At 39.7% G+C, this 27264-nt stretch overlaps 2 protein-coding genes and 1 long non-coding RNA gene across 3 annotated transcripts; all 3 read left to right on the forward strand.

The window, feature by feature from the left end:
- Nucleotides 1-1082: 1082 nt before the first annotated feature.
- LOC128445942 (uncharacterized) lies at nt 1083-4473 on the forward strand. The gene is made up of 5 exons (XR_008339526.1): nt 1083-1162; nt 1417-1502; nt 3199-3318; nt 3471-3634; nt 4256-4473. It is a non-coding gene; the product is annotated as an uncharacterized LOC128445942 (long non-coding RNA).
- A 716-nt stretch (nt 4474-5189) lies between these two features.
- Nucleotides 5190-10116, forward strand: LOC128445941 (fibrinogen-like protein 1). Its single transcript, XM_053428866.1, has 7 exons — nt 5190-5425; nt 6236-6398; nt 6627-6768; nt 6976-7073; nt 7771-7859; nt 8528-8715; nt 8829-10116. Exons 1-7 carry the CDS (start codon nt 5360-5362, stop codon nt 9022-9024), a joined length of 942 nt encoding a protein of 313 aa, XP_053284841.1. The 5' UTR covers nt 5190-5359; the 3' UTR covers nt 9025-10116.
- Nucleotides 10117-11761: 1645 nt separating this feature from the next.
- Nucleotides 11762-26575, forward strand: snx25 (sorting nexin 25). Its single transcript, XM_053429105.1, has 21 exons — nt 11762-12306; nt 13309-13393; nt 15682-15898; nt 16564-16736; nt 17869-18055; nt 18475-18545; nt 19178-19368; nt 19556-19687; nt 20036-20185; nt 20382-20507; nt 20646-20810; nt 21162-21293; nt 22308-22448; nt 22869-22982; nt 23410-23487; nt 24147-24230; nt 24336-24453; nt 24615-24681; nt 25158-25339; nt 25475-25575; nt 25686-26575. Exons 1-21 carry the CDS (start codon nt 11956-11958, stop codon nt 25749-25751), a joined length of 2931 nt encoding a protein of 976 aa, XP_053285080.1. The 5' UTR covers nt 11762-11955; the 3' UTR covers nt 25752-26575.
- Nucleotides 26576-27264: the final 689 nt, after the last annotated feature.

Here is a 27264-nt window from a genome sequence, read left to right on the forward strand (position 1 = left end):
ATTGAGAAGAACAATGTAGAGGATGTTAAGGTTTTCATTTGTGTCGTACTGACTTCGGATTATAGCCAGTACTCCTTGAGGAGAATAAAAGTGTTTTCTTCTTTGAAAAAACGCTCCTCCCTTTGAAAATGTGTCAAAATCTTTTAGCTTAATTGTATATGAACAGCTTCATTATTAGAATACTATTAAATACTTTGTTAAGTTTTGAACACATGTGAACTATGTGACATCCTGAGATGGCCTGTAAATAAGGCATTCTGTGTTTTACGTCTAGAGATCTAGGGTTTGAACACAGGCTCTGAATGTCAGTCAGTAGAGACTAAACAGTGTAAAATGACAAGTCAAAACCTGCATGGTAATAACATGCTAAATGAATGAAGACACTGATGTGTTATTTCTATGCCACTGGGTGATGCCAGTCTGTTTTAACTACCACTACTAGGCAGCTACCTTGAACAGGGGCCAAGGAGGCACTGGCCCCTGCTGAAATCTGAGGGACCCCTAAAGTACCCCTGTCCTGTCAGTGATGTTTATTTGTATAAAGTTGTAACAAAAAAGGGGCAATTTGTTTGCACATTTTTAAGAACACAATGTGATTGAGCAGTTTTCAAAATATATTCAACGATGTATTTTATCAATGCAGGTTAATGGAAAACAATTTAGTGCAACTAGAAAGAGAAACTACCAGCTGTAGACAGTGTTATTTCCCCTCACCTTTTCCTCTCCAGTCCGGGATGTCCAGTTTCCTAACTGACTAATAACAGAGAAAAAGGAATGGCATAAATACAAAAACCTTACAGAATCAGTAATTGAGCTTGGATGTAAGCCATATATGGCCCTTCTATGTAAATTGGACACATTTAAGGCCCCTGATATAGAAAACCTGCTTCTGAACAGAAGAAAAAAAGAGAGTTTAGACAACATAAGTACTTGGTTATTTTTAGTAAATGTTAATGGTTTGTATTAAAGGTTAACCATGTGCAAAGGCTTGACTTCCCTCATATGCTGAAAGGCTGTTTAAATAACCATGTGAGACGGCTGTAATGTGCTCATTGCATTTTCTGCAGCATGTCAGTGAGTGACTTGGGACCAAAGTCCAACTTGCCTGTGATTTCAGGAAGTGACTTGAACGGATCTCGTGGAGAAATCACTGCATAAACAGGTAGTTTCTATCAACACATTGATTGCTTCTCTGTAGCTTCTCTCACTTCGATGGTCTTTCGGATTTTGATGGTCTCCCTCTTTTGTCCCACTGCTTCCCTTCTGTTCTCTTTGCATGTTTCTTATCTGTGGTGTTTTATCTCGTAGTCTCTAATTATTCTGTGACACACTGATCACAACACAAAACATTCCCTCTCTCACGCCTCACTCAGCTGTAAACATGCGCTTGGTTAAATGAATGTGTGTGCATGTTAGTGTGTGTTCCAGGGATGGAGATCAGCGTTGTGTTGCTGTGTGTGACGCTGGCAGCCAGTGTGACACCAGTGTCTTCTGCAGCAGAGGTAAGACCATCTTATAACGTAATGTTCATTTTTAAGAGCTAAATCTATTAATCACTATTTAGAGGAGATTAATTATTGTCTTTCTAAACACAATTATAAATGTCCAACACATTGAACATATATATAAACTAGAAAAAATATCAATAATGCACATTTCTTTTCACAATATCTATTTAAACGTCTCTTAAATAAAGACTTTGTGCATTTACCAAAACAATTAATGGATGAACATAAAGCAAAGGTAAAGCCTGTCATGGGATTATTCTAAAAACATACTTGAAAAAAACAAAACAATTTTGAGATCAGATTTAATTAGATTCAGCAGCAGTACTTATACACCACCTTGTGGTCAGATCTATATATGCACAGAAATAAATGATAGGTCTTAGCTTTTATGTTCCCCTTCTCCATTTCTTTCTTTAAATTTCTCTTGTATTATTATTGTTTATTCAGACACTTGATTTCCTTTCATGTGATCATTTTGTGGTGATAGTATTATTATTTCTATCTGTCTTCTCGAATTACATTTTACTCTAGTTTTAGTTGACGAAAACAAATTACGTTTTAGTCTAGTTTTAGTCACATTTAGTAGCCACATTAAACTCCTTATCTTCCCTTCTCAGGCCCAGGGACCCTGTGTTGTGTCTAAAACTGCAAAATAGTCTAGCTTGCAGTACTTAGGTTGTCCATTAGATAGCCCTCCTAGCATAGGGCTATAGCAGGGGTCGGCAACCTTCACTTTCAAAAGAGTAATTTTGCCCTCTCTTCCCCCAAATAAAATGTGTCTGGAGCCGCAAAACATATTTGATAACAAAGCTAATAAAGTTTAATATAAAGTTATACTATACTAAACTATAGTTTGTTGCATTTACGAAATTATAGAACGACAATAAAGAAAACTCTCTGCTATTAGTACCTGTTACAAAAAAAGAAAACACAGAACGCTTATGAAGAGAAGAAAATACACAGGCAAGTGTAGGCCTACTTTGAAATAATTAGACACAGAACTATGTAGGGCTATTTGAGTCCTCCCCGTATTTGTGGGAAATGTATGAAATAAGAAGAACCCTATTTTAGAATAAATAAAAACATATAGCTGCAGCCTAATAGCTTAAAAATATATATTTGGTTTTAAATGTGAAAACAAAAAGCGAGAGCAGGTCAGACTGGAGGCGAACACAGATACTGAAGCTCTTTAGAAACCAACTGCAGCTTCTGCTCTGATCAAGAAGCTGCTGCGCTGATCTCTGATCAGCTGAGACCAGAGAAACTCTGTGTTTTCACTGTTTCCACTGTTAAGAAGCAGCCGGTGAGTCACTGACGGGCTCCTTCACGTGAACGAGCTCTGGTCTCACTGTGTCTCTGAGCGAGTGAGCGGGGCGGGGGGCGAGCCTCGGGACCGGTGCGCTATCTGGCGCACACACACACACACACACACACACACACACACACACACACACACACACACACACACACACACACACACACACACACACACACACACACACACACACACACACACACACACACACACACACACACACACACACACACACACACGTGTCATAGTTTTCGTCAACGAAATTAATACTGCTGCTTAGGGCTTCTATGTGTGTTAAATCATGACAACTGGATATACTGTAGATATTATATAACAGATGTGTATACATATACTTTTTCTATATGTCTGTTGTAGCCAGGTATCATAGAGAGCCTCCTACTGGCCACCAACCAGCGTCCATGGCTCTGGGGTGTCTATGTCTTCACTGTGGGACTTCCCATCATTCTCTTCATCAGCCTCATGTGGCCTGACAAGGTACAGACAGCTTTGTGTGTTTGTGTGTGTGTGTGTGTGTGTGTGTGTGTGTGTGTGTGTGTAGCTATAAAGCACTAATTGTATGTGTATGTGTGTGTGTGTGTGTGTGTGTGTGTGTGTGTGTGTGTGTGTGTGTGTGTGTGTGTGTGTAGCGGTTTGGGCCTCCTGATGAAGAGTATTACTACAAGAAGTGTGACGATGCTCAACCAGACAGTCTTGACACCTCTCCTCCTCCTGTACGTAAAGCCGGAGAAACAGTAGCGAGGAGAAGGGAAACTAAGGGTAACCAGAAGAAGTCAGACTTAGAATCCTGAAGGTGAGTGTCAACAGACGTTATAATGACCGATGATGTGATACTGATGATTGTTAAGGTGAAAAAGTTAATTTGTAAACATTCAATGTGTCACAAAATTAAATCAAACTTCCATATTGGAGGTGATGGAAGTATTATCTGCTTTCTGAGTGTGCAGTAGGGATGATGGAGGCAGGGAGGTTTAAACAGGGGGAGTTTTATAAATAACTCATGACCACATTCTGAGAAATGTTCTGGCACTGTTCTATCAAGCAAAAAACCAGGACTCCAGGCACCGTTACAGAGCTGAAAGGATACATCATCTTACTCCAAAACAACTTATTTACTCTAACAGTTGGATAGAGCCAATGTGTTTCAGCATTTGCAACACCAGTCCTTTAATTATAGCCCACTTAGATTTCTGAACAATAATGTTACAATTAATGCTACTGTTTTGCCAGATTAGTATTGTGAAGACCTTTGTGCTAATTGTTTTTAAATAAAAATATGAATAAACTGTAAGATGGTATTCAAGTAAGCCCAAATGCTTTAATATTTACAAATTCAACTCTTGTGTGTGTGTGTGTGTGTGTGTGTGTGTGTGTGTGTGTGTTTGTGTGTGTGTGTGTGTGTGTCACTGATCAGTGCCACAAACTCAGGAGACGAAGCTCCACCAGCCTTCAAGAGGATGGAATCTTTGGCCAATCTCACTGATGACTGGACAAAACAACAAAGACTGAAGACTGAAGACTAACTATTTAATTATATTGTATTATGGCTTTTCATTAATGAAACTTAGTATTTTCAGGTCAATTTATAATTTCAAAATTATAAATATATATTGTAGATATTTCAATTTGGTAGATTACAGTATTTTAGTGCAGATACATGAAGAAAGTCAGATGAAGACATGGAGATGAAGAACTAATAAAAAGTCAATTTGACCCCAAAACGATTTTGTTTTTCTTATTGATAAATTCAGATTATCTTCACTTGAATAAACTGAGGACGATTTAGAGAAGTCTGGCATGAACAGCAAAAGTATTTCTTTAGTGCACAACAAAGATGAAGTCAAGAAAATGTACTTGAGTCAATTTTGGCTGAGAAAAATAATAATTTGACACAAAATGAATGGGTTAAATATACATATATCTGTAGATATACAACAAGTCACAGACACGAGAATGAGAGCCATGTATAAACACACATTTTCATAGAACGAGGTGGCAAAGATGTTATGGTGATGGAATGCTTATCCCTTGTGCTCTGCAAGAGCTAAAACTAAAAGCTGTCTTCCTTTCCTCGACACAACAGCCTGCTTGTGCCATCTCTATTTTGAATAATCAGTAACGGCCACTTTATTCACTCAGGTTTCTTTGTGATTCTCTGAGATAATGCATCTTCCTGCTGTTTGGAGGTGACCCTCAGTGGCATTCAGCTCCTCACAGCATTGACAGCATTTTTATTCCATTACGTATAATACCACAAGAAAGAATTTTCCCAACAAGTGCAGCCAGTTTTGGCACATGTGTTCTGGACCCTCCCTGCATATTTCCTACATTTTATGACTGTAGAGAATCAGGTATTTTGTCAGTTTCTGGTTATATGTGGCAACAGCTTGGTTTTGCTGCAGGTGTGGGGAAAATCCAACACACTGTTGAGACAGACAACTGAAACAACACTACAAAACTAAACTTTGAGAGGAGGAACTCTCCCTTTTCTTTGACTTGCTGTCCAAAGCAGACGAGGATGAGAGGCCCACTGCAGCTGCTCATGGGACTGATGGTCATCACTGCCTGCTCTCAGTCTCTCTTTGTGAGTATTTTATTTAGAAATGTTAAAATTATAATCAACAAATCTGTTTCACTTTGTGTTTGTATGTATTTTTACATTTGTAGATAAGCATTATCATTCTCTCCTATAATGTACTGTGTTCATTTTATCTAATGTCAAATCTAGATGTAGAATTTATGAATTTTAGTAGCTCTATAGCACCATAAGTATATTTAGTTACTCGGAGATGTGGTTGATGTCCTTTTTAGAGTCTTAAGAGACTGGACTAATTCAATGAAAAGTGACACTGTTTACATAAGTAAATGTTCAATTTAGCTTGGTTTAACAACAGATTGGAAAATAAGAAGACTAATGCCATTCACATCTTTATGTTAAATATGTAACTACAGCCACCCGCTGGTCAGTTTAGCTGAGCATAGATTTTGAACTATTGTTACAAAGGGGAAATTTGTTACAGGGAGGGTTGAATGTAATAGTTTATGACACATTGCGCAGTGTATCAGTTTTTATAATCTGGTGCTTATTGTAAGTATTGTGATCCATTCCGCTGAATATTCATATTTACCACAATTCCTTTTTAAAACGTGCAAGTAGATCTATTACAGTCAAATAAAGTAAAACAACAATAGCAAAAAACGTTTGTTTCTTTTTATTATCTCATACTTCCCATTTCGTGCATGTTTTATTTTTTAATATGAATGAAGACCCTCACAAATATAGGGAGCTCATGGGTGAAAGAAGTTAATTGTGTGTGTGTGTGTGTGTGTGTGTGTGTGTGTGTGTGTGTGTGTGTGTGTGTGTGTGTGTGTGTGTGTGTGTGTGTGTGTGTAGGCGTTACACACTTGCAGTGAGGAGGTGGCTCGTCTCAGGGAACAGGAGATTCTCCTGAAGGGCCTGCTGCAGAAACAGGAGCTCCTCCTCCACAGATTACAGTCACTGAACCAACCTGTCAACAACAACAAAGTGAACCAGACCGAGGACACTGAGTATGCAGGTCTGTCTGGGCCTCACAACTGGAAAACTGCAGAACTAGTGCATGAAGCTCTCATATTAGAGAAACAGACAACAGATAATTTACCAAAGTTCATTCTTCACAAGGACTGTGTGCATGTTTTTTCATATTATGCATTCTTTCAGAATGAGGAAATTAATATAAAGACCCTCACATACATATTGTGTGGGTGTGTGTGTGTGTGTGTGTGCGTGTGTGTGTGTGTGTCAGATTGCTCCCAGCTTTTCACCTCTGGCTTCAGATCCAGTGGATTCTACAGAATCAAAACCAGCAGAGTGTACTGTGATATGAGTGAAGGAGGAGGTTGGACTGTCATTCAGAGACGCATCAATGGAAGTGAGACATTTAACAGGTGTGTCTGAAGTCTGATAGCTGTTAATATAAAGGGATGAAATCAAGTGAAAATAATGCTTTTGGGCCAAAAAAAAAAATCAAAAAGAATAGAATGGTTGAATCCTTTTAAGGATATTGCTCTAAACAAAAGATCATTAGTTATAATTTATTTAGTAGAATGATCTATCTATCTATCTATCTATCTATCTATCTATCTATCTATCAGGTCCTGGGAGGAGTATAAAGAAGGTTTTGGAGACATGAACTCAGAATCAGGAGAGTTTTGGCTTGGAAATGACAACCTGCATAACATCACTGCACAAGGTCAACACCACTTCTAAAAAACATCTATTTTCTTACATTAACAATGCATCTATTGTAATATTAACGGTGGCGCTGACAGTAATGAAACCACAGAGAATGGACTCTTCGTTTTGGCTTTTCAGGCACATAGCACCGTCACTGCTCATATTTCCATCTTCAGGAAGAAGTTTTAGACTCTCAAAATGTCACGATTGCCCTCTGGTGGCCGGTGATCAGAATAAAAGTAGAACACATTTTTCCCAAAGATGGTTCCTATCTATTTATTTTTTAACCCACTGGTGTATGTGTGTCCATTTCATTGATTATTAATAATAAAATGTTCCATTCAGTTTGATTCTAATTTGTTATTTCATGCTATAAAAATGGGGTGAGACATTCTGATTGACAGCTCAAACAATTCTGAGGCTCCACCCCCCCACTGCAACACATACTTTGGTTTAAAATTACATCATCATTGCAAGATGGCAGTGTTAATAAAATAAGATGAGATAAGATAAGATAAGATAATCCTTTATAAGTCCCACAATGGGGACATTTGCAACATTACAGCAGCAAGAGTCAAAAGTAGTAACCGGGAAATTTTAGCTTCATTTCTGAATAGTGGGTGGAAGTGGCATTGCAATATTCATCTTTGGTCTATGGTTGATATATATGGATTGTTTTGCAGACATTTATTGACTAAATCTGTGTGTTCCAGGGAATTATTCTTTGAGGATAAACCTGGAAGACTTTGATGGTGGCCAGCGCTATGCTGAGTACAAGAACTTCAAAGTGGCAGATGAAAAGGTGCTGATGCCAACTGAACACTAAAATGCAGTAAAGCCTTAGACTGTATAGCTTTATGTGTTTATATATTCCATCTTTTTCATTATGCATATAGAAACAATTCTGAAGGTTACATGAGCGGGTACATCTCTCTACAGTCTCTACACAAAATATGAAGCTAGCCGGTTGCTGGTTAGCTTAGCATAAAGGCTGGGAGGAGGGAAAAACATTAAGAGTGGTTCTGTCCAACGATATAAATCTGTTTATCCAAGCCAGTAAAGCTCAGTAGTTAATTGGTTCCTTTTTAAATAAGTAAAAACAACAAGTTTCAAATTAACTGTATTCATATAGAGTTTTTCTAGTCTGCATTTAAGGTTTCAGTATATTGCTAAAGGAAACTTCGTAAGGCAGACTGGAGGAGCCAAGGATCAAACCACTGACCTCCGGGTTTAGTGGGTGACCCTCTCTTGAAGAGTTAGACAACTTCCCTTTTTGTCGTGACAAATGTGACAGAGGGATTTCTGGGATTTGTATACTGAAAATACTTATTTATATTTAGTTTACAGGCATGAGGAAGCTTATGAGTTTCTCATTTTGATTTCTTTAAGAAAATGTACTTTCTAGAAATGTTGAACGATGTCTCAACTTTTTATTTTGTTGACCAACTTTTCAAATATGTTTTTCTGCAGGATCACTACCGACTCACGTTTGGAGCCTATGTAGGAACAGCCGGAGATGCTCTGTGTGGAAGTTTCCATGTTGGTGTCTCCGGGTGGGCGAGTCACCAGGGCATGAAATTCAGCACCTACGACCAGGATAATGACAACTACAAAGGCAACTGTGCCCAGGAGGACAAGGGAGGCTGGTGGTTCAACAAGTACGGTTCTTCGCCCAAAATGCACACAGATTCCAACATATACACCACAAAGCGTGAAATATAAATTAAAGTTTGATCAACTATCATTTCCTCCTCTTTCCCTCTCTCTCAAGTTGTCACTCAGCTCATCTTAATGGCATCTACTACCCCAGTGGTCACTACAGTGCAGTGACAGACAATGGTATTATTTGGTACACATGGAGAGGGTGGTGGTATTCTCTGAAGACCAGCGTCATGAAGTTGCGACCAACTGACTTCGAAATTGGCCCCATTGACGATCCCAATGCTGTAAATCCCGGTCCATCTTAGTAGATCAGACATGAGCAGAGATCAAATCGATTTTTTTCGGGATTAAAACTGTTTGTCAAGCCATATTGTTCTAATTGGTGTAAAATCCCATTTGAATTTAAAATAGGTCAAAACAATAGACTGTTAGTTAAGATAAATGATGCGTCTCCACTTCCTCCTACTGCAAAAAAATGAAGTCAAAATATCCAGGCTGTGGGTGTTGCCATCTCAGCCTATTTTAAAATGTCTCTGTTGTTATAGCATCAAATAACTAATTCAAACCAAATTTATCAGAAATATGAACATCTGAACAAACATAAATGTGATAAGAACTACCTAAAATTACACAAACTTTTTATTTAGGGAAGAAAATCATTCAAAATGTACTCTGACATTTTAGTTTGGCTCAGGTCCGATCTGATAATATGGAGAAGCCAGAATTTTTGACATATACCACAGACAGCCACCAGGAGGCGTTCAAGATTTTTCGCCTTGACTTTTGGGGAGCTGTCATAATTTCCATCTTTATACACAGTCTGTAAACCTTATTTCATTATCCTCTTAATATAATGTGAACCTATTAAGTTCCATCTGGTTATTCTGCTAAGCAGTAACTATATGATCAATGTATGAGGCCAAGATGAGCCAATGAACCAATCAGACAAAAGTCTGAAGTGGTAGATGAAACTGCACATCTTAACAATATAGTTGAAATGTTGGTAGCTTACATAGCAATATCTAAATGTGTAAATGCAAGTTTTTGCATCGTCAGGAGTTGTGAAACACTGACTGCTTTAGAGCCATGAATGTTGCAAGGGGAAGTGGAATGCACACACAGCTCTCTGTTTTGGTGTATAAAGGGAAATCTGATGCTGATGTGTGCTTTTGTGTGCGTGTATGTGTGTGTGTGTGTGTGTGCGTGTGTGACAGACAGAAACATCAGACTGAAGAGATGAAAAGAGCCATTACCATGTCACTGTAACAAGAACATAACAGCTTTTCATCTTTTTAATAATAGCATGGAGTGAGCTCAGAAGTGGTAATTGTCATAAAGATGAACATTAACTCTATGTATCACAAACAACAAATAAATGATTCCTTTTGTAGCTTTAATTTATTAGACTGTTAAAATGTATTATTATCAAACTTATCTTGTGAACTTTCATTCAGCTCGGCCTCCCTTTTATTTGCATTATGAACATGATTCACTTTTATTTCTATTACAGTAAACTATTTCATATAGATGTCTTAATAGTTAATATTATAATAACCACTGTATTTTGAGTCAACTATGAGTCTTTATTATCTCTTATAACTCATTTCAAGAACAAGGGCTCCCAAGGCAGTTGATATTGTGCTGTTGAAGTGACACATTCTAAATGTTTTATGATATTTTAACGAATTAACATAATTCATATTTTATAATTTTGTGATAATAATTCAATGTAATTAAACTGTAAGACAGTGAGCCAGGAAAACTGACCAACTGTGTTTTCTGTAATCACATATAGAGACTATGAGTATAATAGTAGGATTCATCCATCCATTCATGTCAGTAGTAGCAGATAGCAGTACTATCTGTTTTTAATATGACAATAATTCATATTTATCTATGGAAGCCGCCATGTTTCTTGCATTAACCCAGACTGGACAAACTAAACACCCTTTGAGTTTATGAAAACTGAAGGTTACCACAGGTTCTCTTGGGGTGAGGGGTATTCAGCTGCAACATGCAACCACTATGTCACCAAATATTACACACTGCAACTTTAAGACTTTCAAATAGAAATGATACAAACTTATATATATAAATATATAAGTTTGTATCATTACTCTGTATCAGAAAACAAAAATGAACATCTTTATAAGTCATCTAAGAGTTACATAAAGGGATGAGAGACAGTTACTGAAGCCACTGTCTGGAGGAAATGTCAAGGCATGATCCTGTATCTGCTTGTAGGCTTGATTATATCACCTGCAGCTGCCATGTTGTGCGGTGTTCTTTCCCCCACTTCATCCATAGCAACGTGCACACGGAACAACCCCCGCCCTCCTCTCCTCACTCGGACGGTCTCGGTTAATAAAACAGGCGCCCCGCCGGCGGGTAACACGGGCGCTGATTGGCTGACAGCCCCTGCACCTTCACAGATCGGCAGTCAGCTGGAGCTCGGGGGAAAATAACAGTAGCCTGTTTTGATCTGTCGAGGATATTGGACCAGACACATTCGGACACTTTTTGAATCGCCGTGTCAAAGCTACCTGTGTATTCTTTACACAGAGGAAGAGCGACACCTTTATTCAAACGCTAGGTGCGTAAGCCAACATTAGCTGACGTCCATTGGGTTACTTAGCGAGCAAAGCTAGCTAGCTAGCTGTCACTGCTGTAAGTAGCTTTACTCTCAGCCGGAGCACACATCAGGTCAACTTTATTTGCTGCCTCTCACTATGACTTGTTTTGCTTTGGAGCAGGGAACTTAACAGTAACTCGGCTCCATACTTTAGCCTCCTGCTAGCTAGGTGTGTTAGCACCAGTCACTAAGCTACCCTTCCACCTATTTGTATCCAAGGTGACGGTGGTCGTTGCTCCATCCGTCCCGCCACCTTGGCTCTCCCTCCGCCTGCTTGTCTGTAACCTCCCGGCGCCTCTCCCAGGACAAGCCCCGTCGTCCTGGTTCTGCCGTCGGGTGGCACCGAGCTGCGGAGGACTAATCTGGCGGGGCTGCGTGGCTGTGGCCGCCGGCTGGGCCGATGCTAGGAGCGTGGAAAACATAGCGGCGTGGGTCGGTGAGGAGATGTCAACGCGGGGATGCCTCTTCTTGGAGACAGTGTTGTAGTCGAGGGTACACACGAGTGCGCACGGTATACCTACCTCTGTGACTTGGCACGTAGACAAGCGGAGCAGCTTCCCAGCCCAACAAGCAGTGGGACATATATGGATGGTGGGGTCGCAGCATGCCCAGCCCCTCGACTACCACTACACCACAGGCTGGAGGGAGTAGCAGCGCCGGAGAAGGAGAGGGGCCCATGTACGCCACCTCCACCTCTTCTGTCGGCTCCTCTTTCCGGTTCGTCCCGGCTTTCTGCCTGGGCGTGGTGGCAGCAGTAGTATTTCAGCTGGCCTGGGGAGGCCTGACCCTCACCTCCTTCTTCCTGAAGCTCTTCATCTATGTGTCATTCGCCCTGCTGTGTTTCCTGGCGGGGAGCTTCGTCCTGCTCGTCAGGAAGAGTCCTCTCAAAGTGAGCTGCTTCGCTAGAAACACAAGGCAATCAGCTGCATGGCTGGAGTTCTTCAACAAGCTCATGGTAAGATACTGCTACCTCCTAGTTCAAACTCATTACTGACTTAAACTCGTACACAAAACTCCGGAGAATGTCTGAACAATTGGGTCTTGACTTTCTCAGGAGTTTGCCTTTTACAAATTCTGCTGCAGGAGATTCATGCTCAGGCTTTGTTATTTACTCCTGACATATCTTGAATTGTTTTAGTTTTGTCACTTGCCTGAATAATCCCCTGCAGGATCTCCTGCTGATTTCTCACGTCTACAGATTAGGACTGTATCTGGAGTCTAGACTCTTTACTGGGGGGCTGGCAGGAGAGATGATTGTGGAGAATGTCCGGAGCATTTCACTATGACATTTGTGTTCACTCATACACACAGTCCATATCTGAAAGCAGTTACACAGTGCACATGTGGTCTGTTTACCAGCTCCCCAGGATATCACATGGGGGATATAATCATGTCATCAGGAAGCAGGCAGACCCGAAACAGTGTTGAACACACAGTACACATCAAGTTTTATATATTTTGTATCTCCAATGGTCTCTTTTGCTCCTCTCTGCAGCTCTGTCCTTTTCACCTTCAATTATTTTTCCCCTCGCCATTTTTCTCCCCTCTCTCATCTTGTCTGCCTGCCCCCCTCGCTGTGTTGAGCTTTAATAGACAATGCAAGCCATGCTGCTGGATTTGGACACACACACACACACACACACACACTTATGGAGATTTATTCTCCAATAAAAGTGATTGTGTCCTTGTGACTGGCTGTTGTCTTACCTTAACAAGCAGCCTCAGCCCAGCGGCAGCCTTTCAGCGACTGCTGCTGTGTGCCTGATGACTTATTGATGTTGACAGCGGAGGAGTATTGTCTCAAGTAGTTGTCTCGTCGACATGTATGAGCTATGCAAATTTGGGCCCAGCTTGTTTTTCAGGATTTCAGGCTCATTAGACACACAGTTCTCAATCCTCTCCCTTTCCTGTTATTTTCCCGTAGTTCTTGTCCTCATTCATGCTTTTTGTTTTTCAGGCTCGTTTTTTGGTTCCAATTCAGGAATCAAGTCAGAGCAGGAGGGTTGTGGTGTCACACAATGTGGACAAAGCTCTAAAGGAAGGTAAAAGATCACCTTCTGACAACTTTATGTTCATATCATTGTAAATGCTATCAACTGTCACTTGAGCTCTCAGCTATGCTTGTTGTGTGCAGTCATGACATCCGCCAACAAATCACATTGTTATGTTATCATCACATTAATACGATTATAATATGAATATATTTTACTTCCAGGTGCCTTTCTAAACACAGAAGGTAGTTGCAATACATCATAAATGAGCACATAAAATCAAACCCAATGTCAGGATCCGAGTAAGAGACACAATACTACAACTAAGGCTGGGTAATATGTAACAAAATATATATCACTATATATTATATATAATCAATATATATATATATATATCCTTAAAAAATCTACTCACTATTACTGTAATTGTTGCTTAGATTGGAAGATGAGTGGTATATCCTGTCTCTGTGGGAACATGCTTTCGATAAAATTTGCAATGCAAGCTACTCTGCTATAGCCCCCCCAAAAATGTTAGACTACCGAATTCCTCTGACCTTTCTTTTCAACAATGTCCATGTCTGATTGTCGAGTGCCCTGGTCACACAAACGCACACTGTATATGTTTATATTTCTATTTAAGTGAGGACACTAATTGACATAATGCATTCCCTAGCTCCTTACATTAACCTTAAAGGGATAGTTTACAGAAAAACTGATAGCCTCCTCAGAGCTGCGTTCATGTACGCACAGGCACACTGGAGAACCGCACACATGCCTAACCCTAATGCTTACCTAAACCTAATTCTAACCCTAACACCAAGTCTTAACCCTTAAAACAGTTCTCACTCTGTAGGGTATCTGCTTAAAATGGTTCTCACGAAGATATAAGTATAGGAACACACTCACATGTATTCTCACTCTCACTCTCGCACACACAGTCTGTCTGTAGAAAAGTATGTCTGGCTGCCAAGGAACAGATGGCTCCAGATTTACCCAGGGGGTGTGTATTTGCACATGCTCCTGTGTGTTCTAAAATGGTGTTTTGATTGTAGTGTGATACCAGTTCATGATGACATTGTCAGGTTCACAGTCAACCCCACTGGGTCAATTATTCTGATGATTATTGTGTCTGTATCAGCTTTGTGTTTGTGCTAAATTTTAGGATCGGGATAGGTTCTTATTAATTGGTTCCAAATTAAAAGATAATCATATTGATCTCATTTAGTGATTGATATTTTATTAATATTTGGAAAAAACATTTGTACTGATTGACTGAAAATCCATAGTATAGTGGTCTACATATGTACGATTTGCCTTTAAACTACTGTCAGAGCACCAACCTCCTCTACGCATCATATTTTTAAGCCTCTGATCCTTTGCAGGGTCATGGTGATGATAGGCCTAACACCGGTCGCCAGTTCACAAAGATCTAAAACACTCTTCACACCCACAGGCAGTTGAGTCACCATTTCATGAAGCTTGCATGTCTCTGGACTTTGGGAGGAGGGATATAACCAAACCCGACAAATGGAAAACTGCAGAAAATATCGTTTAGAATGAAAAGAAGTGCCTAGATATTTTTGCCATTGCTGACTGATGTTAAAATTGTTTGTGAGAAAAGAAGTTACATCTGCCATTTGGGTTAGGGTTAACACATATGAATGTTCGTTAATTGTGAGAAATACCTGCATTCATAATTTTTAGAGCATAAGAGATAAAACTACAATATTTCGCAAGAAAAGAACAACAAATGATTTGAAAACCAAACAGATATTTGCAGCAAAATTAAGTAATTATTATTTATTTTTTCATTTCTTACACTAGTCATCATCATGTGCGCTCTCAAAAGGATCCTACCCCTCAGGTTTGAAGCCATTAGTCTCGAGTATGTATTAAACACAGTGTAAACAGAAATTCAGCAGTGTTGCCTCACAGCAATAGAGCTTCAATTGTGAATCCACCATCCAGCTGTGGCCTTTCTGTGAGGAGTTGGTGTGTGTCCTGTGTGATGTGTGTGTATTTCTGTGGGGCTTATGCAGATACCCCATTTCCTCCCACACACAGTTGAATGGATGACTCTAAATTGCCTGTAGATATGAATGGTAGAATCGTTTGTCCATGTATCTGCCTTCATGGTCAGTGCAGCTCAGCTTTGATGAAAGATTGGAAAACAATTAAAAAAAAGTATCAATCATTTGGTGATGAGTGTTAAAAGGATCACAGTAGAAAACAAAAATATCAATTTAAGGACTCTGTCCAATGTATGGCTTTTCTTTGTAAATATTGTTCTAGCATGCATCTTTTAACAAAATATATATTCCAATCCTCTCTCTCTCCAGTGTTCGACTATGCCTACAGAGACTATATCCTGTCGTGGTACATCCCTTTGAGCAGTGATGAGGGCCAGTTGTACTCCATGCTGTCAGAGGACTGGTGGCAGATGATCGGGCAGCTGAGAGCCAGGGTTGCGGATATAGACCTCGTCAATGTGGTGTGTTATGATAGCATCCGTATCCTGCATACACACTTCACTGACCTCAAGGCTGCATCTGCAAGGTATACACACACAAACTCTCTCACACACACCTACACACACACACACGTATTATTATAGATAAGTTCAAAGTTTAACAATTACTTTTGAGGACAGCTTCCTTTGCACAGAACTATGACTCACTCTTTAACAGACAATCTTTTTCAACTCTAATTTGTTACTGACAAGATTTCCCTCCCCACCAGTTTCCAGTGTAATTGTGTGTGTGCAGATGGCCTGAAATTACAGCAGTTCAGGACAGCGTATGACATTATACTCTCCCAGTCTCGCTTCCTTTGTCTCTGGGCTGCATTTGTGAGGTACAAAGCATCAGATGGATGATTCACATATCATCTGCTTTCATTATCTTTGCAAGTCAGGCGAGACTTATGATTTGATCGCACTACAGAGATGTCTGGCGTCCCTCGTCCTCAATCGTTCAGCCACAATGTAGCGGCAGCTTGTTTAATCAAGTTTATAGAAGTATAGATGGTGTGATGCGATGCAGCTGAAGAATGAATAACAATGGCATTTTTAGGTCCAGTAAGCTCCCATTTAATAAGAACATCTATCTGACATTTAGCTCTGCCAGAATAGCAGCCAAAAATCTCACCACCTCTTTTTATATCTCAGATTAAAATCTGTGTCTCTCTCGTGTGTGTGTGTGTGTGCATGTGTGTTTATGCAGACCGGAGGAGTTTGCTCGGCCGTTTCCTCTCCATCCCTGTTTGGTCAGTTCTGACTCGGAGTTGGCCTTCCTCCGCTGTGTAGCCAGAATACTGCTACTCTGTCTGCTGCCACAAAAGGATGCCAAGTCACACACACTACGCTGCTGCCTCACAGAAGTCATCACTACTAAAGGTACTTTGTGTGTGTGTGTACCAGTACTTTACAGTTTATTATATGACACTGGAGTGTGACTGTATTGAAGTCAATGGTGAGTCCTGCTTCAGACATAATAAAACAGCAGAAAAACATGCCTCCATCTGCTTGTGTGGTGTCATCCAAGTGTCCGCAAGCCCCGACATTCATATTTAACTTGAAACGAGGTCATTTACACCAAGTTTTAAGCTTAAACTCAACTATTGTCCTCCTCAGTGGTGCGTTCACTTAAATGTGTTTTTTGAGATGTAAACTATATTTTATGATGGCTCTTTGAGGAAATACATTAATAGCTGTTTTAATATCACAGTCAAACATTTGGCATGTTTCTTTATTATTTTTGTCTCTATTTCTACATATATTAAAAGGTTTAACATACACCAACACAAACACACACACACACACACACCGTTTGAACTGCTTGCAGAAACGACTGACTGTGGCAGTGGTTCGTACAACATGGGACCATCAGGTTCCTCACACATGGTTGAGCCCCCCCGGCCTGTGTCAGCGGTTCAAGTGGCTCAGAACAACCGTGGTCTTTGCTCTCAGGGAGTCCAGAGTCCTAGACAACCTAGCTTTAGGAAGCTAATTGATATGTTATAGACCTGTTTCATGGCAGACAAGTTGATATGAAAGAGAGCTGGAGAAGCACTGATGTTATCAATAAATGGCTGTATTCTATTTAGAGTTTTTCATCTATTAGGCCTTGCAATTGTGCTTGTTTGCCTACAGACCGGGCTGTTGTTTGCTTTTACCTGTTGTTTTTATTTGGTCTCTGACAATGATGGATTAAAAAGACATCTGCAACAGCCAAGGTCATAGCCACTGTTGTCATCAGCTACAAAATAAATGTCTTTTTTCGAGATCAGAATACAGGAATTACACTTGGGGGGGAATTTGATAAAATGTGTATTCTTACAATTGTGTTTTGTTTATCTGTATTTCCATCTGTGCCTCAGTATGTTACCCAATGATGCTACGTTTAATATCTGCGTATACTGTATTGTTATGTATAGTGCGTAGTCACTCAAAGTACAGAATTTGCAAGATTTCTTATAACTTTGTGCTGCTGTGTGTGTGTGTGTGTGTGTGTGTCTTTGTGCTCCAGTGTTGAAGCCTTTGGTTGAGGTCCTTAGTGATCCAGACTCCATAAACAGGATGTTGTTGTCTCAGCTTGAGCAGAGGGAGCAGCAGGCTGAGCAGCAGAAGAAAGCCTACACCTATGCTGCCTCCTATGAAGACTTCATCAAACTAATATCAACTTCTGCTGATGTCAATTTCCTCAAACAACTCAGGCATGAAACAGACACACTGTACACACCTGCACGGCCCCGTTAAACTGAGACTGACCTGCACCTACATATAGTCCCTCAAATTAACCATACTATATGTATATACAAACATTATTATAGGCAGTGCTAACTGCTAGAGTGTTTGCTGCTGTTGGGTTACCATGGGAACAGACAATGTCTCTGCAGCTATATACTTGATCTAAATATAGACAAGACATGACATTAGATATTGTCTTGTTAGTTTGAGAAATATTGTTTAAGATTTTGAAAAACATAGGATCAGTTTTCCACTCTTGTGCATTTATTTTACAATTTACCACTGTATTTACATCTTCTTCACTTCAGTTTATTAATCCAAGACAGCTTTTTTCGATTTCATCACTTTGCTTACAAGTATTTGTTTTCTCCTGTCTCTGTTTTAGGTATCAGATAGTGGTAGAGATTATTCATGCCACCACCATCAGCAGCTTGCCTCAGCTCAAGAAGCAGAAAGGTACAGAAACACTGCATTTCACTGACTGACCTACATACTGCTTTCAGCAAATGGTTATTTAAACATGGAAACATATGGAAACTTGAGCATTGTGGTGCCAAACAAACAGTTTCAAATCAACGTAGGTAAACAGCTACTATATCTGCTGTTAACATACTCTCAGTAAGAGAGCATCAAACAGGACTAGATTTCTACGTAAATGTAAATGTTAGTTCTGCACAGATCTGGTCCTAAACCAATTTGTACCTGTTGAGTCAGGGATCACTGTATTTATTTAAATTCATCTTTTTGACATGAATATCTGCTGATATTTTTGACTCAATACATGTAGTACTTTAGAACTTTAATCCAGTGGTTGCAATACATGATTTACAAGGTCATTAGACTTCTGAATTTTTCTGTCTATGCAAAAGTTCACAACACATATCAGTAACAGTAACACATGTCAACCTACTGGTGGGGCTGTAAGAGAACTGAGGAGATCACCAAAGTCATAACATTAACATAAACATAAATATATCTATAACATTTCGTGGACGTCAACTCAAAAGTGGTTGATCCACCACAGAAACAACCTTAAAGTGATTTTGCTAAAATGCGTACGTGCCTCACACCGCTTCCCTCTCTCTTAGAGCGAAAAGGTAAAGAATCAGCAGCTATGAAGGCTGATCTGCTGAGGGCCAGAGATATGAAACGTTATATCAATCAGCTGACTGTTGCTAAGAAACAAAGTGAGAAAAGGATTCGGCTCCTTGGTGGACCCAACTATGAAAACAATGAGGATGGAGGGGCTGAGGACAGCGACGAGCCTCAAAGTCAGAAGGTAAGACCTGTGGGGATTGAGAATTTTGAATTTGCACGTTTTAAAGAACCAATGTGGACTTAGAAAGCCATCAAGCATTTTTCTCATGGCTTGTTCCTAAACAGTTAATTTGAGGTCAAATCAATGACATGACTCTTGTACCCCATAGTTTATTTTTTTGCTTTCTTCTCTCTGCTTCCACATCCAGATTCTGCAGTTTGATGACATCTTGTGTAATCCAGGTTACAGGGAGCATTTCAGGGTTTACATGGAGAGAGTTGATAAAAGAGCTTTGATCAGCTTCTGGGAACTGGCGGAAACATTGAAAACTGCCAACAAGGTGAGCTGTACAAATTCTAGAGGGTTCAGCCCAACACTACTACTAGTATATGGTGTATTACTTTTTTTTTTTTCCTACAGAGTTAGTGTGCTGTACCTGTACTGGGCCTGGTTGTTGTATAACACGAGAGTGTCAAAGGTCGTGTTAAGCTATTTACAGTTTTCGCTACTACATGTTAGTACTGTTGTTTTAACACAAATTGTGACGGCTGTCATTTATACTTCCAGTACTACCATTGAAATACTAATTCGATATTTCTGTACCCTGAGATCAGGGACGTAGCAGAACACACATAAATGTAGTGGAATAATTATACAAGTTAATGGTAATTTTTTATGTGATGGACAGAATGAGGTTCCCCAAATCGTTGGGGAGATCTATCAGAAGTTCTTTGTGGAGAGCAAAGACATTCCAGTGGAAAAGTTTCTTCTGAAGGAGATTCAACAGAGTCTGGTGGGGAACAGAGGAACACAAGTCTTTGTTAGACTACAGGAACAGGTAACTGCTGCTGTTCTTAATAAGCAACTCTAACCATGACTAGTTATGGCGATGACTGCTAATATCAAAATAATAACTAAGAAAATTTACATTTCTTTATTGAATGTGCAACTAACAATTCTATACTCATGTTTCCAGTGTTAAGATGTTCTTCACTGGTTATGAAGAATTTCTGTTACTCTCATTCATCCTGTAGGTTACTGAGACGATGAGAGAACGTTACTACCCCTCCTTCCTGGTTTCTGACCTCTACGAACGGCTGATCAAACGAGATGAGCAGCACAGCCAATCACAGTGTAGCACAGAGGAAAAGGATGAAGTGGTGAGAAACCCATACATAGATAGCACCACATGTGCCCACTTCTGAATGTTCATCTGTTTCATTACCCAGACCTGTCATATCCCTCCCTTTCTCTTTGTAGACAATCAAGTCTTTATTGTTGTATCCCTCTGTGTGCAGTGCCAGGGTCTCGATGGAGTGGAGGAAGTGGGTGATGAAGGCAGTAAAGGAATAAATGAGCAGGCCAGCTATGCTGCTACCAAACTCCGCCAACTGTACGACAAACTCGAGTACAAACGACAGGCGCTGGGCTCTATCCAGAATGCACCAAAGCCAGACAAGAAGGTAGAATTAACATCAAAAGTTCAGTATCACAGCAACAAACACATAAAGACAAAATCTGGATCTGTGAAACTTCTCATACATGCTTTTCTAGCAGTATGCCCTAAACTTATCTGCAGTGTCAATATGTTAACTCGGTTGTTGAGGTGACATCGGACCAAATCCTCTCTATTAAAAATCCTATCACAGAATCCTATTTACTTGTTACCTTGCCCTGGTGTATGTGTCAATTTTGTGTTTTGGAATCTGAGTAAAATTAACAACAAAAAATGTGGTCTCAAAGCATAATTTGAACTGAAAGCCACTTCACCTTCTCTTTCATCCTGTCATTTCTTCATTACACTGTGTGTGTAGATTGCGAGCAAACTAAAGGAAGAGATTGGAGCCATGGAGAGGGAACACAGTGAACTCCAGCAACATATCAGCAGGACAGACTGGTGGTGTGAAAACCTGGGGCACTGGAGGGCGACTATTACTACTGCTGAGGTAACTACAAATTCATACGGCTTATTATACTAATTAGTAATAAACTGAGCTGCTTCCTAGTGGAGAACCTCAAAGGCCCCAGCCAAGTGTTTCATCTAGGTAAAAAAAAACATGTAAAACCACACGAGTAAGAGTGTTATAACTGGAAAGTCTTAAGACCCTGGGCCTCATGCAAGAACCATTTGTACAAACAGATTAGTTCTTAACTTGTGCGTGTGCCTGATTTCAGAGAACTTGTAGCAATCAACAATTTCTCAAGTTTTGGGTCTTCTCACGGGTAAAGACAGAATTTACAAGTGGTCCAGTCCTGCAGAAGGGGTCATGAGAAATTCGTTCCATTTTCATATCAAACATTCATTTATTTAAACGTGTCCCGATTTCATAGATCATTTCTGCAAGATTGAAATCAGGACTTAAATCTTTGAACTTGTAAAGTTCTTCTTTTTACTCTTCGATGCCATTTCCATGAATGAAAACTTCTGAGATTGGGCAGGAAGTTTAGCCTCATATGGTATTATTTAGGCATTCATTATTTTTGCTATATTCATTATATTGCTACCCTCGTGCACTTTCACTCAACTACACACAGTGGCATTTGTCTTGTTTTAGCAGTTTTTTTTTTTACATACTTCTGAAGATAGAAACATTGCTCCATTGTAATATATGATAGAAAATAACAAAAGAGCATTGCAGCCTCCTTGTGGTAGAAAATGGTATAGCAGAAAGTGGTCACTCCTTCAAACCCCTGCAGCTGGTACTACCATATGCATATAAAAGATTGATTGTTTAATGTTATCAAAATATGGGTATCCCTAAACTGGAAAAGTGACAAAAAGATACATGTTACCGCTCAACTTGAACATTGTTACACCTGGTGTTGTAGGTATTAAATAGGTCATGAATTCCGGCTTTTTGTCAGTTGATTTAATTTCTCTTACTATTCTTAGTTGTGCAGGACCATAGACCATTTGTGTGTTTAACTGTGTGTCTGTGTGTGTGTGTTTTTTGTTTCAGGCCACAGAGGAGGGTGGTGAGACTGTAGCCTGTTACAGTGTCTGTGTCAGTCTGGAGGAAGGAGAGGAGACGGCCAACAGTCACTGGAGCGTCCACAGGAAACTCACTGAGTTCCAGATGCTGCATCGCAAACTCACTGAGGTAACAGAACAACAAAACCTGCACATGTTAGGGGTATTTTGTCTTTCTAAAAATCAGTAAACACTCATCACTGTACTTGATGCTTAATCTGCATTACCACAAATACAAGCGTTGCGTTGCTGTTCGTATGTCCCACGCCTCTTCCACAATAGAAAGTCTATGGTTTTTAGATGGATTAATTGCAGTGTACACACTACACAACAGACATCGGCTCTCTTTAGAAGCATTTCCAATCCCCTTCTTTGATAAATAATTTCATTGTATCAAACTGAACTGCTTCATGGTGGCAGTGAGATCCAGAGTGTTGCACTTGGAAACTGGATTGTATAATCGCACTGCAAAGTAAACCAGATTAAAAAAATCTTAACACATTTTGGCAGTAATGTGGTTTTACATTGACTGTCTGTCTTCATTTCTCAGTGTTTTCCATCATTGAAGAAACTCCAGTTACCATCACTCAGCAAACTTCCTTTCAAATCCATCGACCAGAAATTCCTAGACAAGAGCAGAACTCAACTCAATGCCTTTCTCCAGGTAAACATTGTGAAAGAAGGTTCATACTGTAGCTACAGGATGTTACAGATGACTCATATATGAGCAAACTGACTAGAGGATCACTTTGGTGCTTTTCAGTGCCGTATTTACTGTTCGATTGATGAGATAATTTGTAAGATAATTTATACTTCACAATTTCTCCTCATGGTAGACTGCACCATTAGGATAAAAGACTGAAACACACCACCCCAGCTCAATGCTCATGTTGCCTCCTTTTGGTTCATCATCACAGCCAAACAACGTTAATTGTGTGTGTGTGTGTGTGTGTGTGTGTGTGTGTGTGTGTGTGTGTGTGTGTGTGTGTGTGTGTGTGTGTGTGTGTGTGTGTGTGTGTGTGTGTGTGTGTGTGTGTGTGTGTGTGTGTGTGTGTGTGTGTGTGTGTGTGTGTGTGTGTGTCGCTTTGCAGCGTCTGCTGATGGATGAGCGATTGTGCCAGTCAGAGGCTCTCTACGCGTTCCTCAGCCCGTCTCCAGAGCATCTCAAGGTACCCGACTTGTCATACTCGCTTTACAAATACAACCGGCCTTTTAAAATGTCATTGTCAGAATATCAAATACTTTATTGAACTTCTTCCTTCCTCCATAAAGCCCCTGACAGAGAGTCACTGTCAAATTCGAACAGTTACCATCTTCTTTGAATTTTAGAATTTTCCCTTTATTTAATGCAGTGCAGATTATAAGCATTAGGTCAATTTTAGAAGTAAGGGTCTTCAAACCCCCCAGGTAGACGATGATTACAAATACTTGAATATAAAGTAGCAGCAGAGTGAAACTTTAATGTATCGACTCATGTATTATCTATTGAGATGTTTTAAATCAATATCTGATGATTGATTCAAATTAGTTTTTTGTTCCCTTGTGAGCTCCTCTCTACTGCAATCGACCAACAGATGCAAATTTCTTTGCTACTAAAGGCTGAAGATATATAAACCTGTGAATGTATTGATACAGTGGTAATGATTCACGACATAAATACATAATTTATTTTTTATTTATTGAGTCAATATGTTGCTGTATTGTAGATTTACTGTGTTGATTCAATATTTCCGACCTTCCTGCAGGTGGTGTATATTGATCGGATGAGTGTGACTATGATTCCATGCTGTTTGCAGTCAAGTGATAATGTCCTGTACAATCTTTAAAGGTGATGTCAATTCAGAAGAAATCGTCTTTCTCTCTGGCCTCCTTCCTGGAGAAGTTACCTGGAGACTTCTTCTCCCACCCTGAGGTACACCCTCATGCATGACTGCAGTGTGGACAGTTTTAGGACCCAAAGTGATTTGTGTCCCCATGTCTGATCGGGTGCTGTTTGTCATCTCCCATCTCTCTTTAGGAGGAGAATGACGATGACAGCGATCTGTCAGACTATGGTGACGAGGTAGATGGGAGGAGAGATGCACTGGCTGAACCCTGCTTTATGCTCATTGCAGAAATCTTTGAACTCAGAGGAAGTGAGTAGGACGTTGTTTACCGATTACAAATACAAAAGTGTAACATGAAAGAGACAGAGGTCTGCGCCATTACACCTTAACTTTTATTGTTTTCGATGCATGTATTTACGAAGCCATATCATGAATTATAACTGAATGGATTTGTGTGTGTGTTTGCTCAGTGTTTAAGTGGGTGAGGAAGACTCTAATTGCACTAGTCCAGGTGACATTTGGACGAACTATCAACAAGTAAGTTACATTTTATTTATCTGTTTACAAATTAACTTCATGACAGCTACCCAAAGTGAAGCCAAAACATCTGGATCGCCCTCTGGTGCCTGGCTGCAGTATAGGTCATAATCCCCACCCCTTCTATGTTTGCAGATGAGACGTGGACCAAACTAAAGAATTTAATAAATGTTTCCCAAAGAGGGCTTCAGTCATTTTAACTAGTTATTTTCACACTGATATATGTTCAATTGTTTAAAATAGATATTGATTTGTTATCAAATCAATATCAGACACAGACATTCTTGAGTAAAAAAAACAAAAAAACTGGAAGGTAAACACAATTCTCTATATATATCTAGGACAGGTCAATTATTGATTTAATGTTGATATATCGTACGCTAAGTCAATATAGTAACTACTGTGACAGGCATAAACACTCACTATATTTTTCTCAGATTGTCTTTGAGGCTAACAACCTTTGTGCTTTATTTTAGACAGATCCGGGACACAGTAAACTGGATCTTCTGTGAACAGATGTTGGTGTGTTACACCGGTGTGTTCAGGGACACCTTCTGGCCCAACGGGAAGTTGGCCCCACACGTCAGTGTCCGAACAGACTCTGAACGCAGTGAAACGAAAGAACGGGCTCAGCAGAAACTCCTTGACAATATCCCAGGTATGACTAGTGGAAATGTGACTTCAGAATGCCTGGCTCTAATTCAGGAATGTGCTGTATGACGCTAATAAACATCAGCAATCCATTTACCACATATACTGTGTTTTCACCTCTTTATTTGTTGTTTTCTATCAGAGGCTTTGGTAAATTTAGTTGGCCAGCAGAATGCCCGTTACGGAATCATAAAGATCTTCAACGCCCTGCAGGAAGCCAGTGCCAACAAGCACCTTCTCTATGTAAGAACAATACATAACATCTTAAACCTCATCGTTGTCCTGAATACACTTCTCATAGTGTTCACTACAAAACGTTCAACTGTAAATAATACTTTTCCTGTCTCTGTTAGGTGCTAATGGAAATGCTACTCAAAGAACTGTGTCCTGAACTCAGCGCAGAGGTGGACAGCATCTGAACACACTCGTACACGTAACAAAAAGAATTGGGATGAAACTGCCGTTCTGCTGGTTCATCTCGCCTTTCTGTAGCCGAGCAATCACAAACTTTTGGTTTAAACCTCAGACAGAAAGCAGCCGAGTTAGTCAGAGTTGAGGCTCTGAGGCTGATTCTGTTGGAGGAACGTTGCTGCGATGAAAAGCTGGGCTGACAGCAGACTGAAAGGAGCTGATGTTGGACTTTGTTGGAGTACAGATATACATTTGTGAGTCTGAGCGGAGAGAAGCCACATGGAGTCTGACTGTTTCCTGTTCAAACAACAGTCTAACTAGACAGATCACATCTGCACCAGAGACCACACACATTTACACAAGAACAGATAGTGTTTTGACATTATGTGACCCATGTTTTAAAAGCACTAAAAGATTGGATCCGTACCAAAACAACATGAAATCTTACGTTCTGTGTAAATTGTGACGATCTGAAGATTACAAGGTGGAATGATATTTTGTGAAAGTAAAAAACGTGATTGTTTCTAGAGGTGATGACCTACAGACGCTGATCAAACGCAACAAACAAACAGCTGAAGTTCAGATTGTTGCCCTCTGAAGGCGATCAGTTGGTGTCATCACCCCAGGACCTCTGAACATTCCTGCTACACACAACCTGAGCAACAACACTTGTGTTTTGTGAATCTTGTTAAAGCTTATAATTGTGCAATATAATGTCATGTAAAAGTAATTGTGATGATTTTATTTATGATTATTATTGATAGATTTTATTTTTACCAACGATTGTTTAGAGAGCGTTTATATAAGCAATAAATTGCAAACAAAAAGATGATGTGGCGTTTTTTTCTTATTATGGTCTTAAGTCTAAAAGAAATCTGTAAGCAAGATATTTATGACACAGATTGATTCAGTTTCCTCAAGCATAAAACAACATCACTGAACAGAATAAAATATCACCAAGATGAGTTTAAATTTAAAATTAATTATTTGATCTAATTGGAATGTGAGGATAGTTTGCTGAGAAAAAACATAGGGGTTGAATATTTGCATTAAAATAGATTGAGTTTCAATATAAAGTTAAAGAAATGAATACACAATTATTCGTAGATTTTTACAGTTCTCAAAATTGACTAAATAGATTACAAGTCTGGGATGAGAGAAAGTAAAACACCACACCCTGCTCTCCTAAATATGTAACAATATTTTCCTTTTAGTAAAATAAAAATATATAACTGAAAATAAAGTACTTTTTATGCAAAAGTCTTTAAACATTTGGAGTGTAGGATTCAGTTACCTCTAGTGGTAAAGCTACATATAGCAACCAACTGCATTCCCTTCGTCATAACCCTCACCTCTCAGGCCAGGTGTGCGGCGGAGCCTACAGTGGCCCACTGGTAAAATAAAAATGTGAAATGCCCTCTGTGTTTGGTTTGTCAGTTCTGAACTACATTAGAAATATTGCGGTGCAGCTCTGAATTCACTCAGATGAGAATCTATATGTTTCATAGAGAAAATGATCCG

Source organism: Pleuronectes platessa, chromosome 8, assembly GCF_947347685.1.
Source record: "Pleuronectes platessa chromosome 8, fPlePla1.1, whole genome shotgun sequence".
Classification (NCBI taxonomy): domain Eukaryota; kingdom Metazoa; phylum Chordata; class Actinopteri; order Pleuronectiformes; family Pleuronectidae; genus Pleuronectes; species Pleuronectes platessa.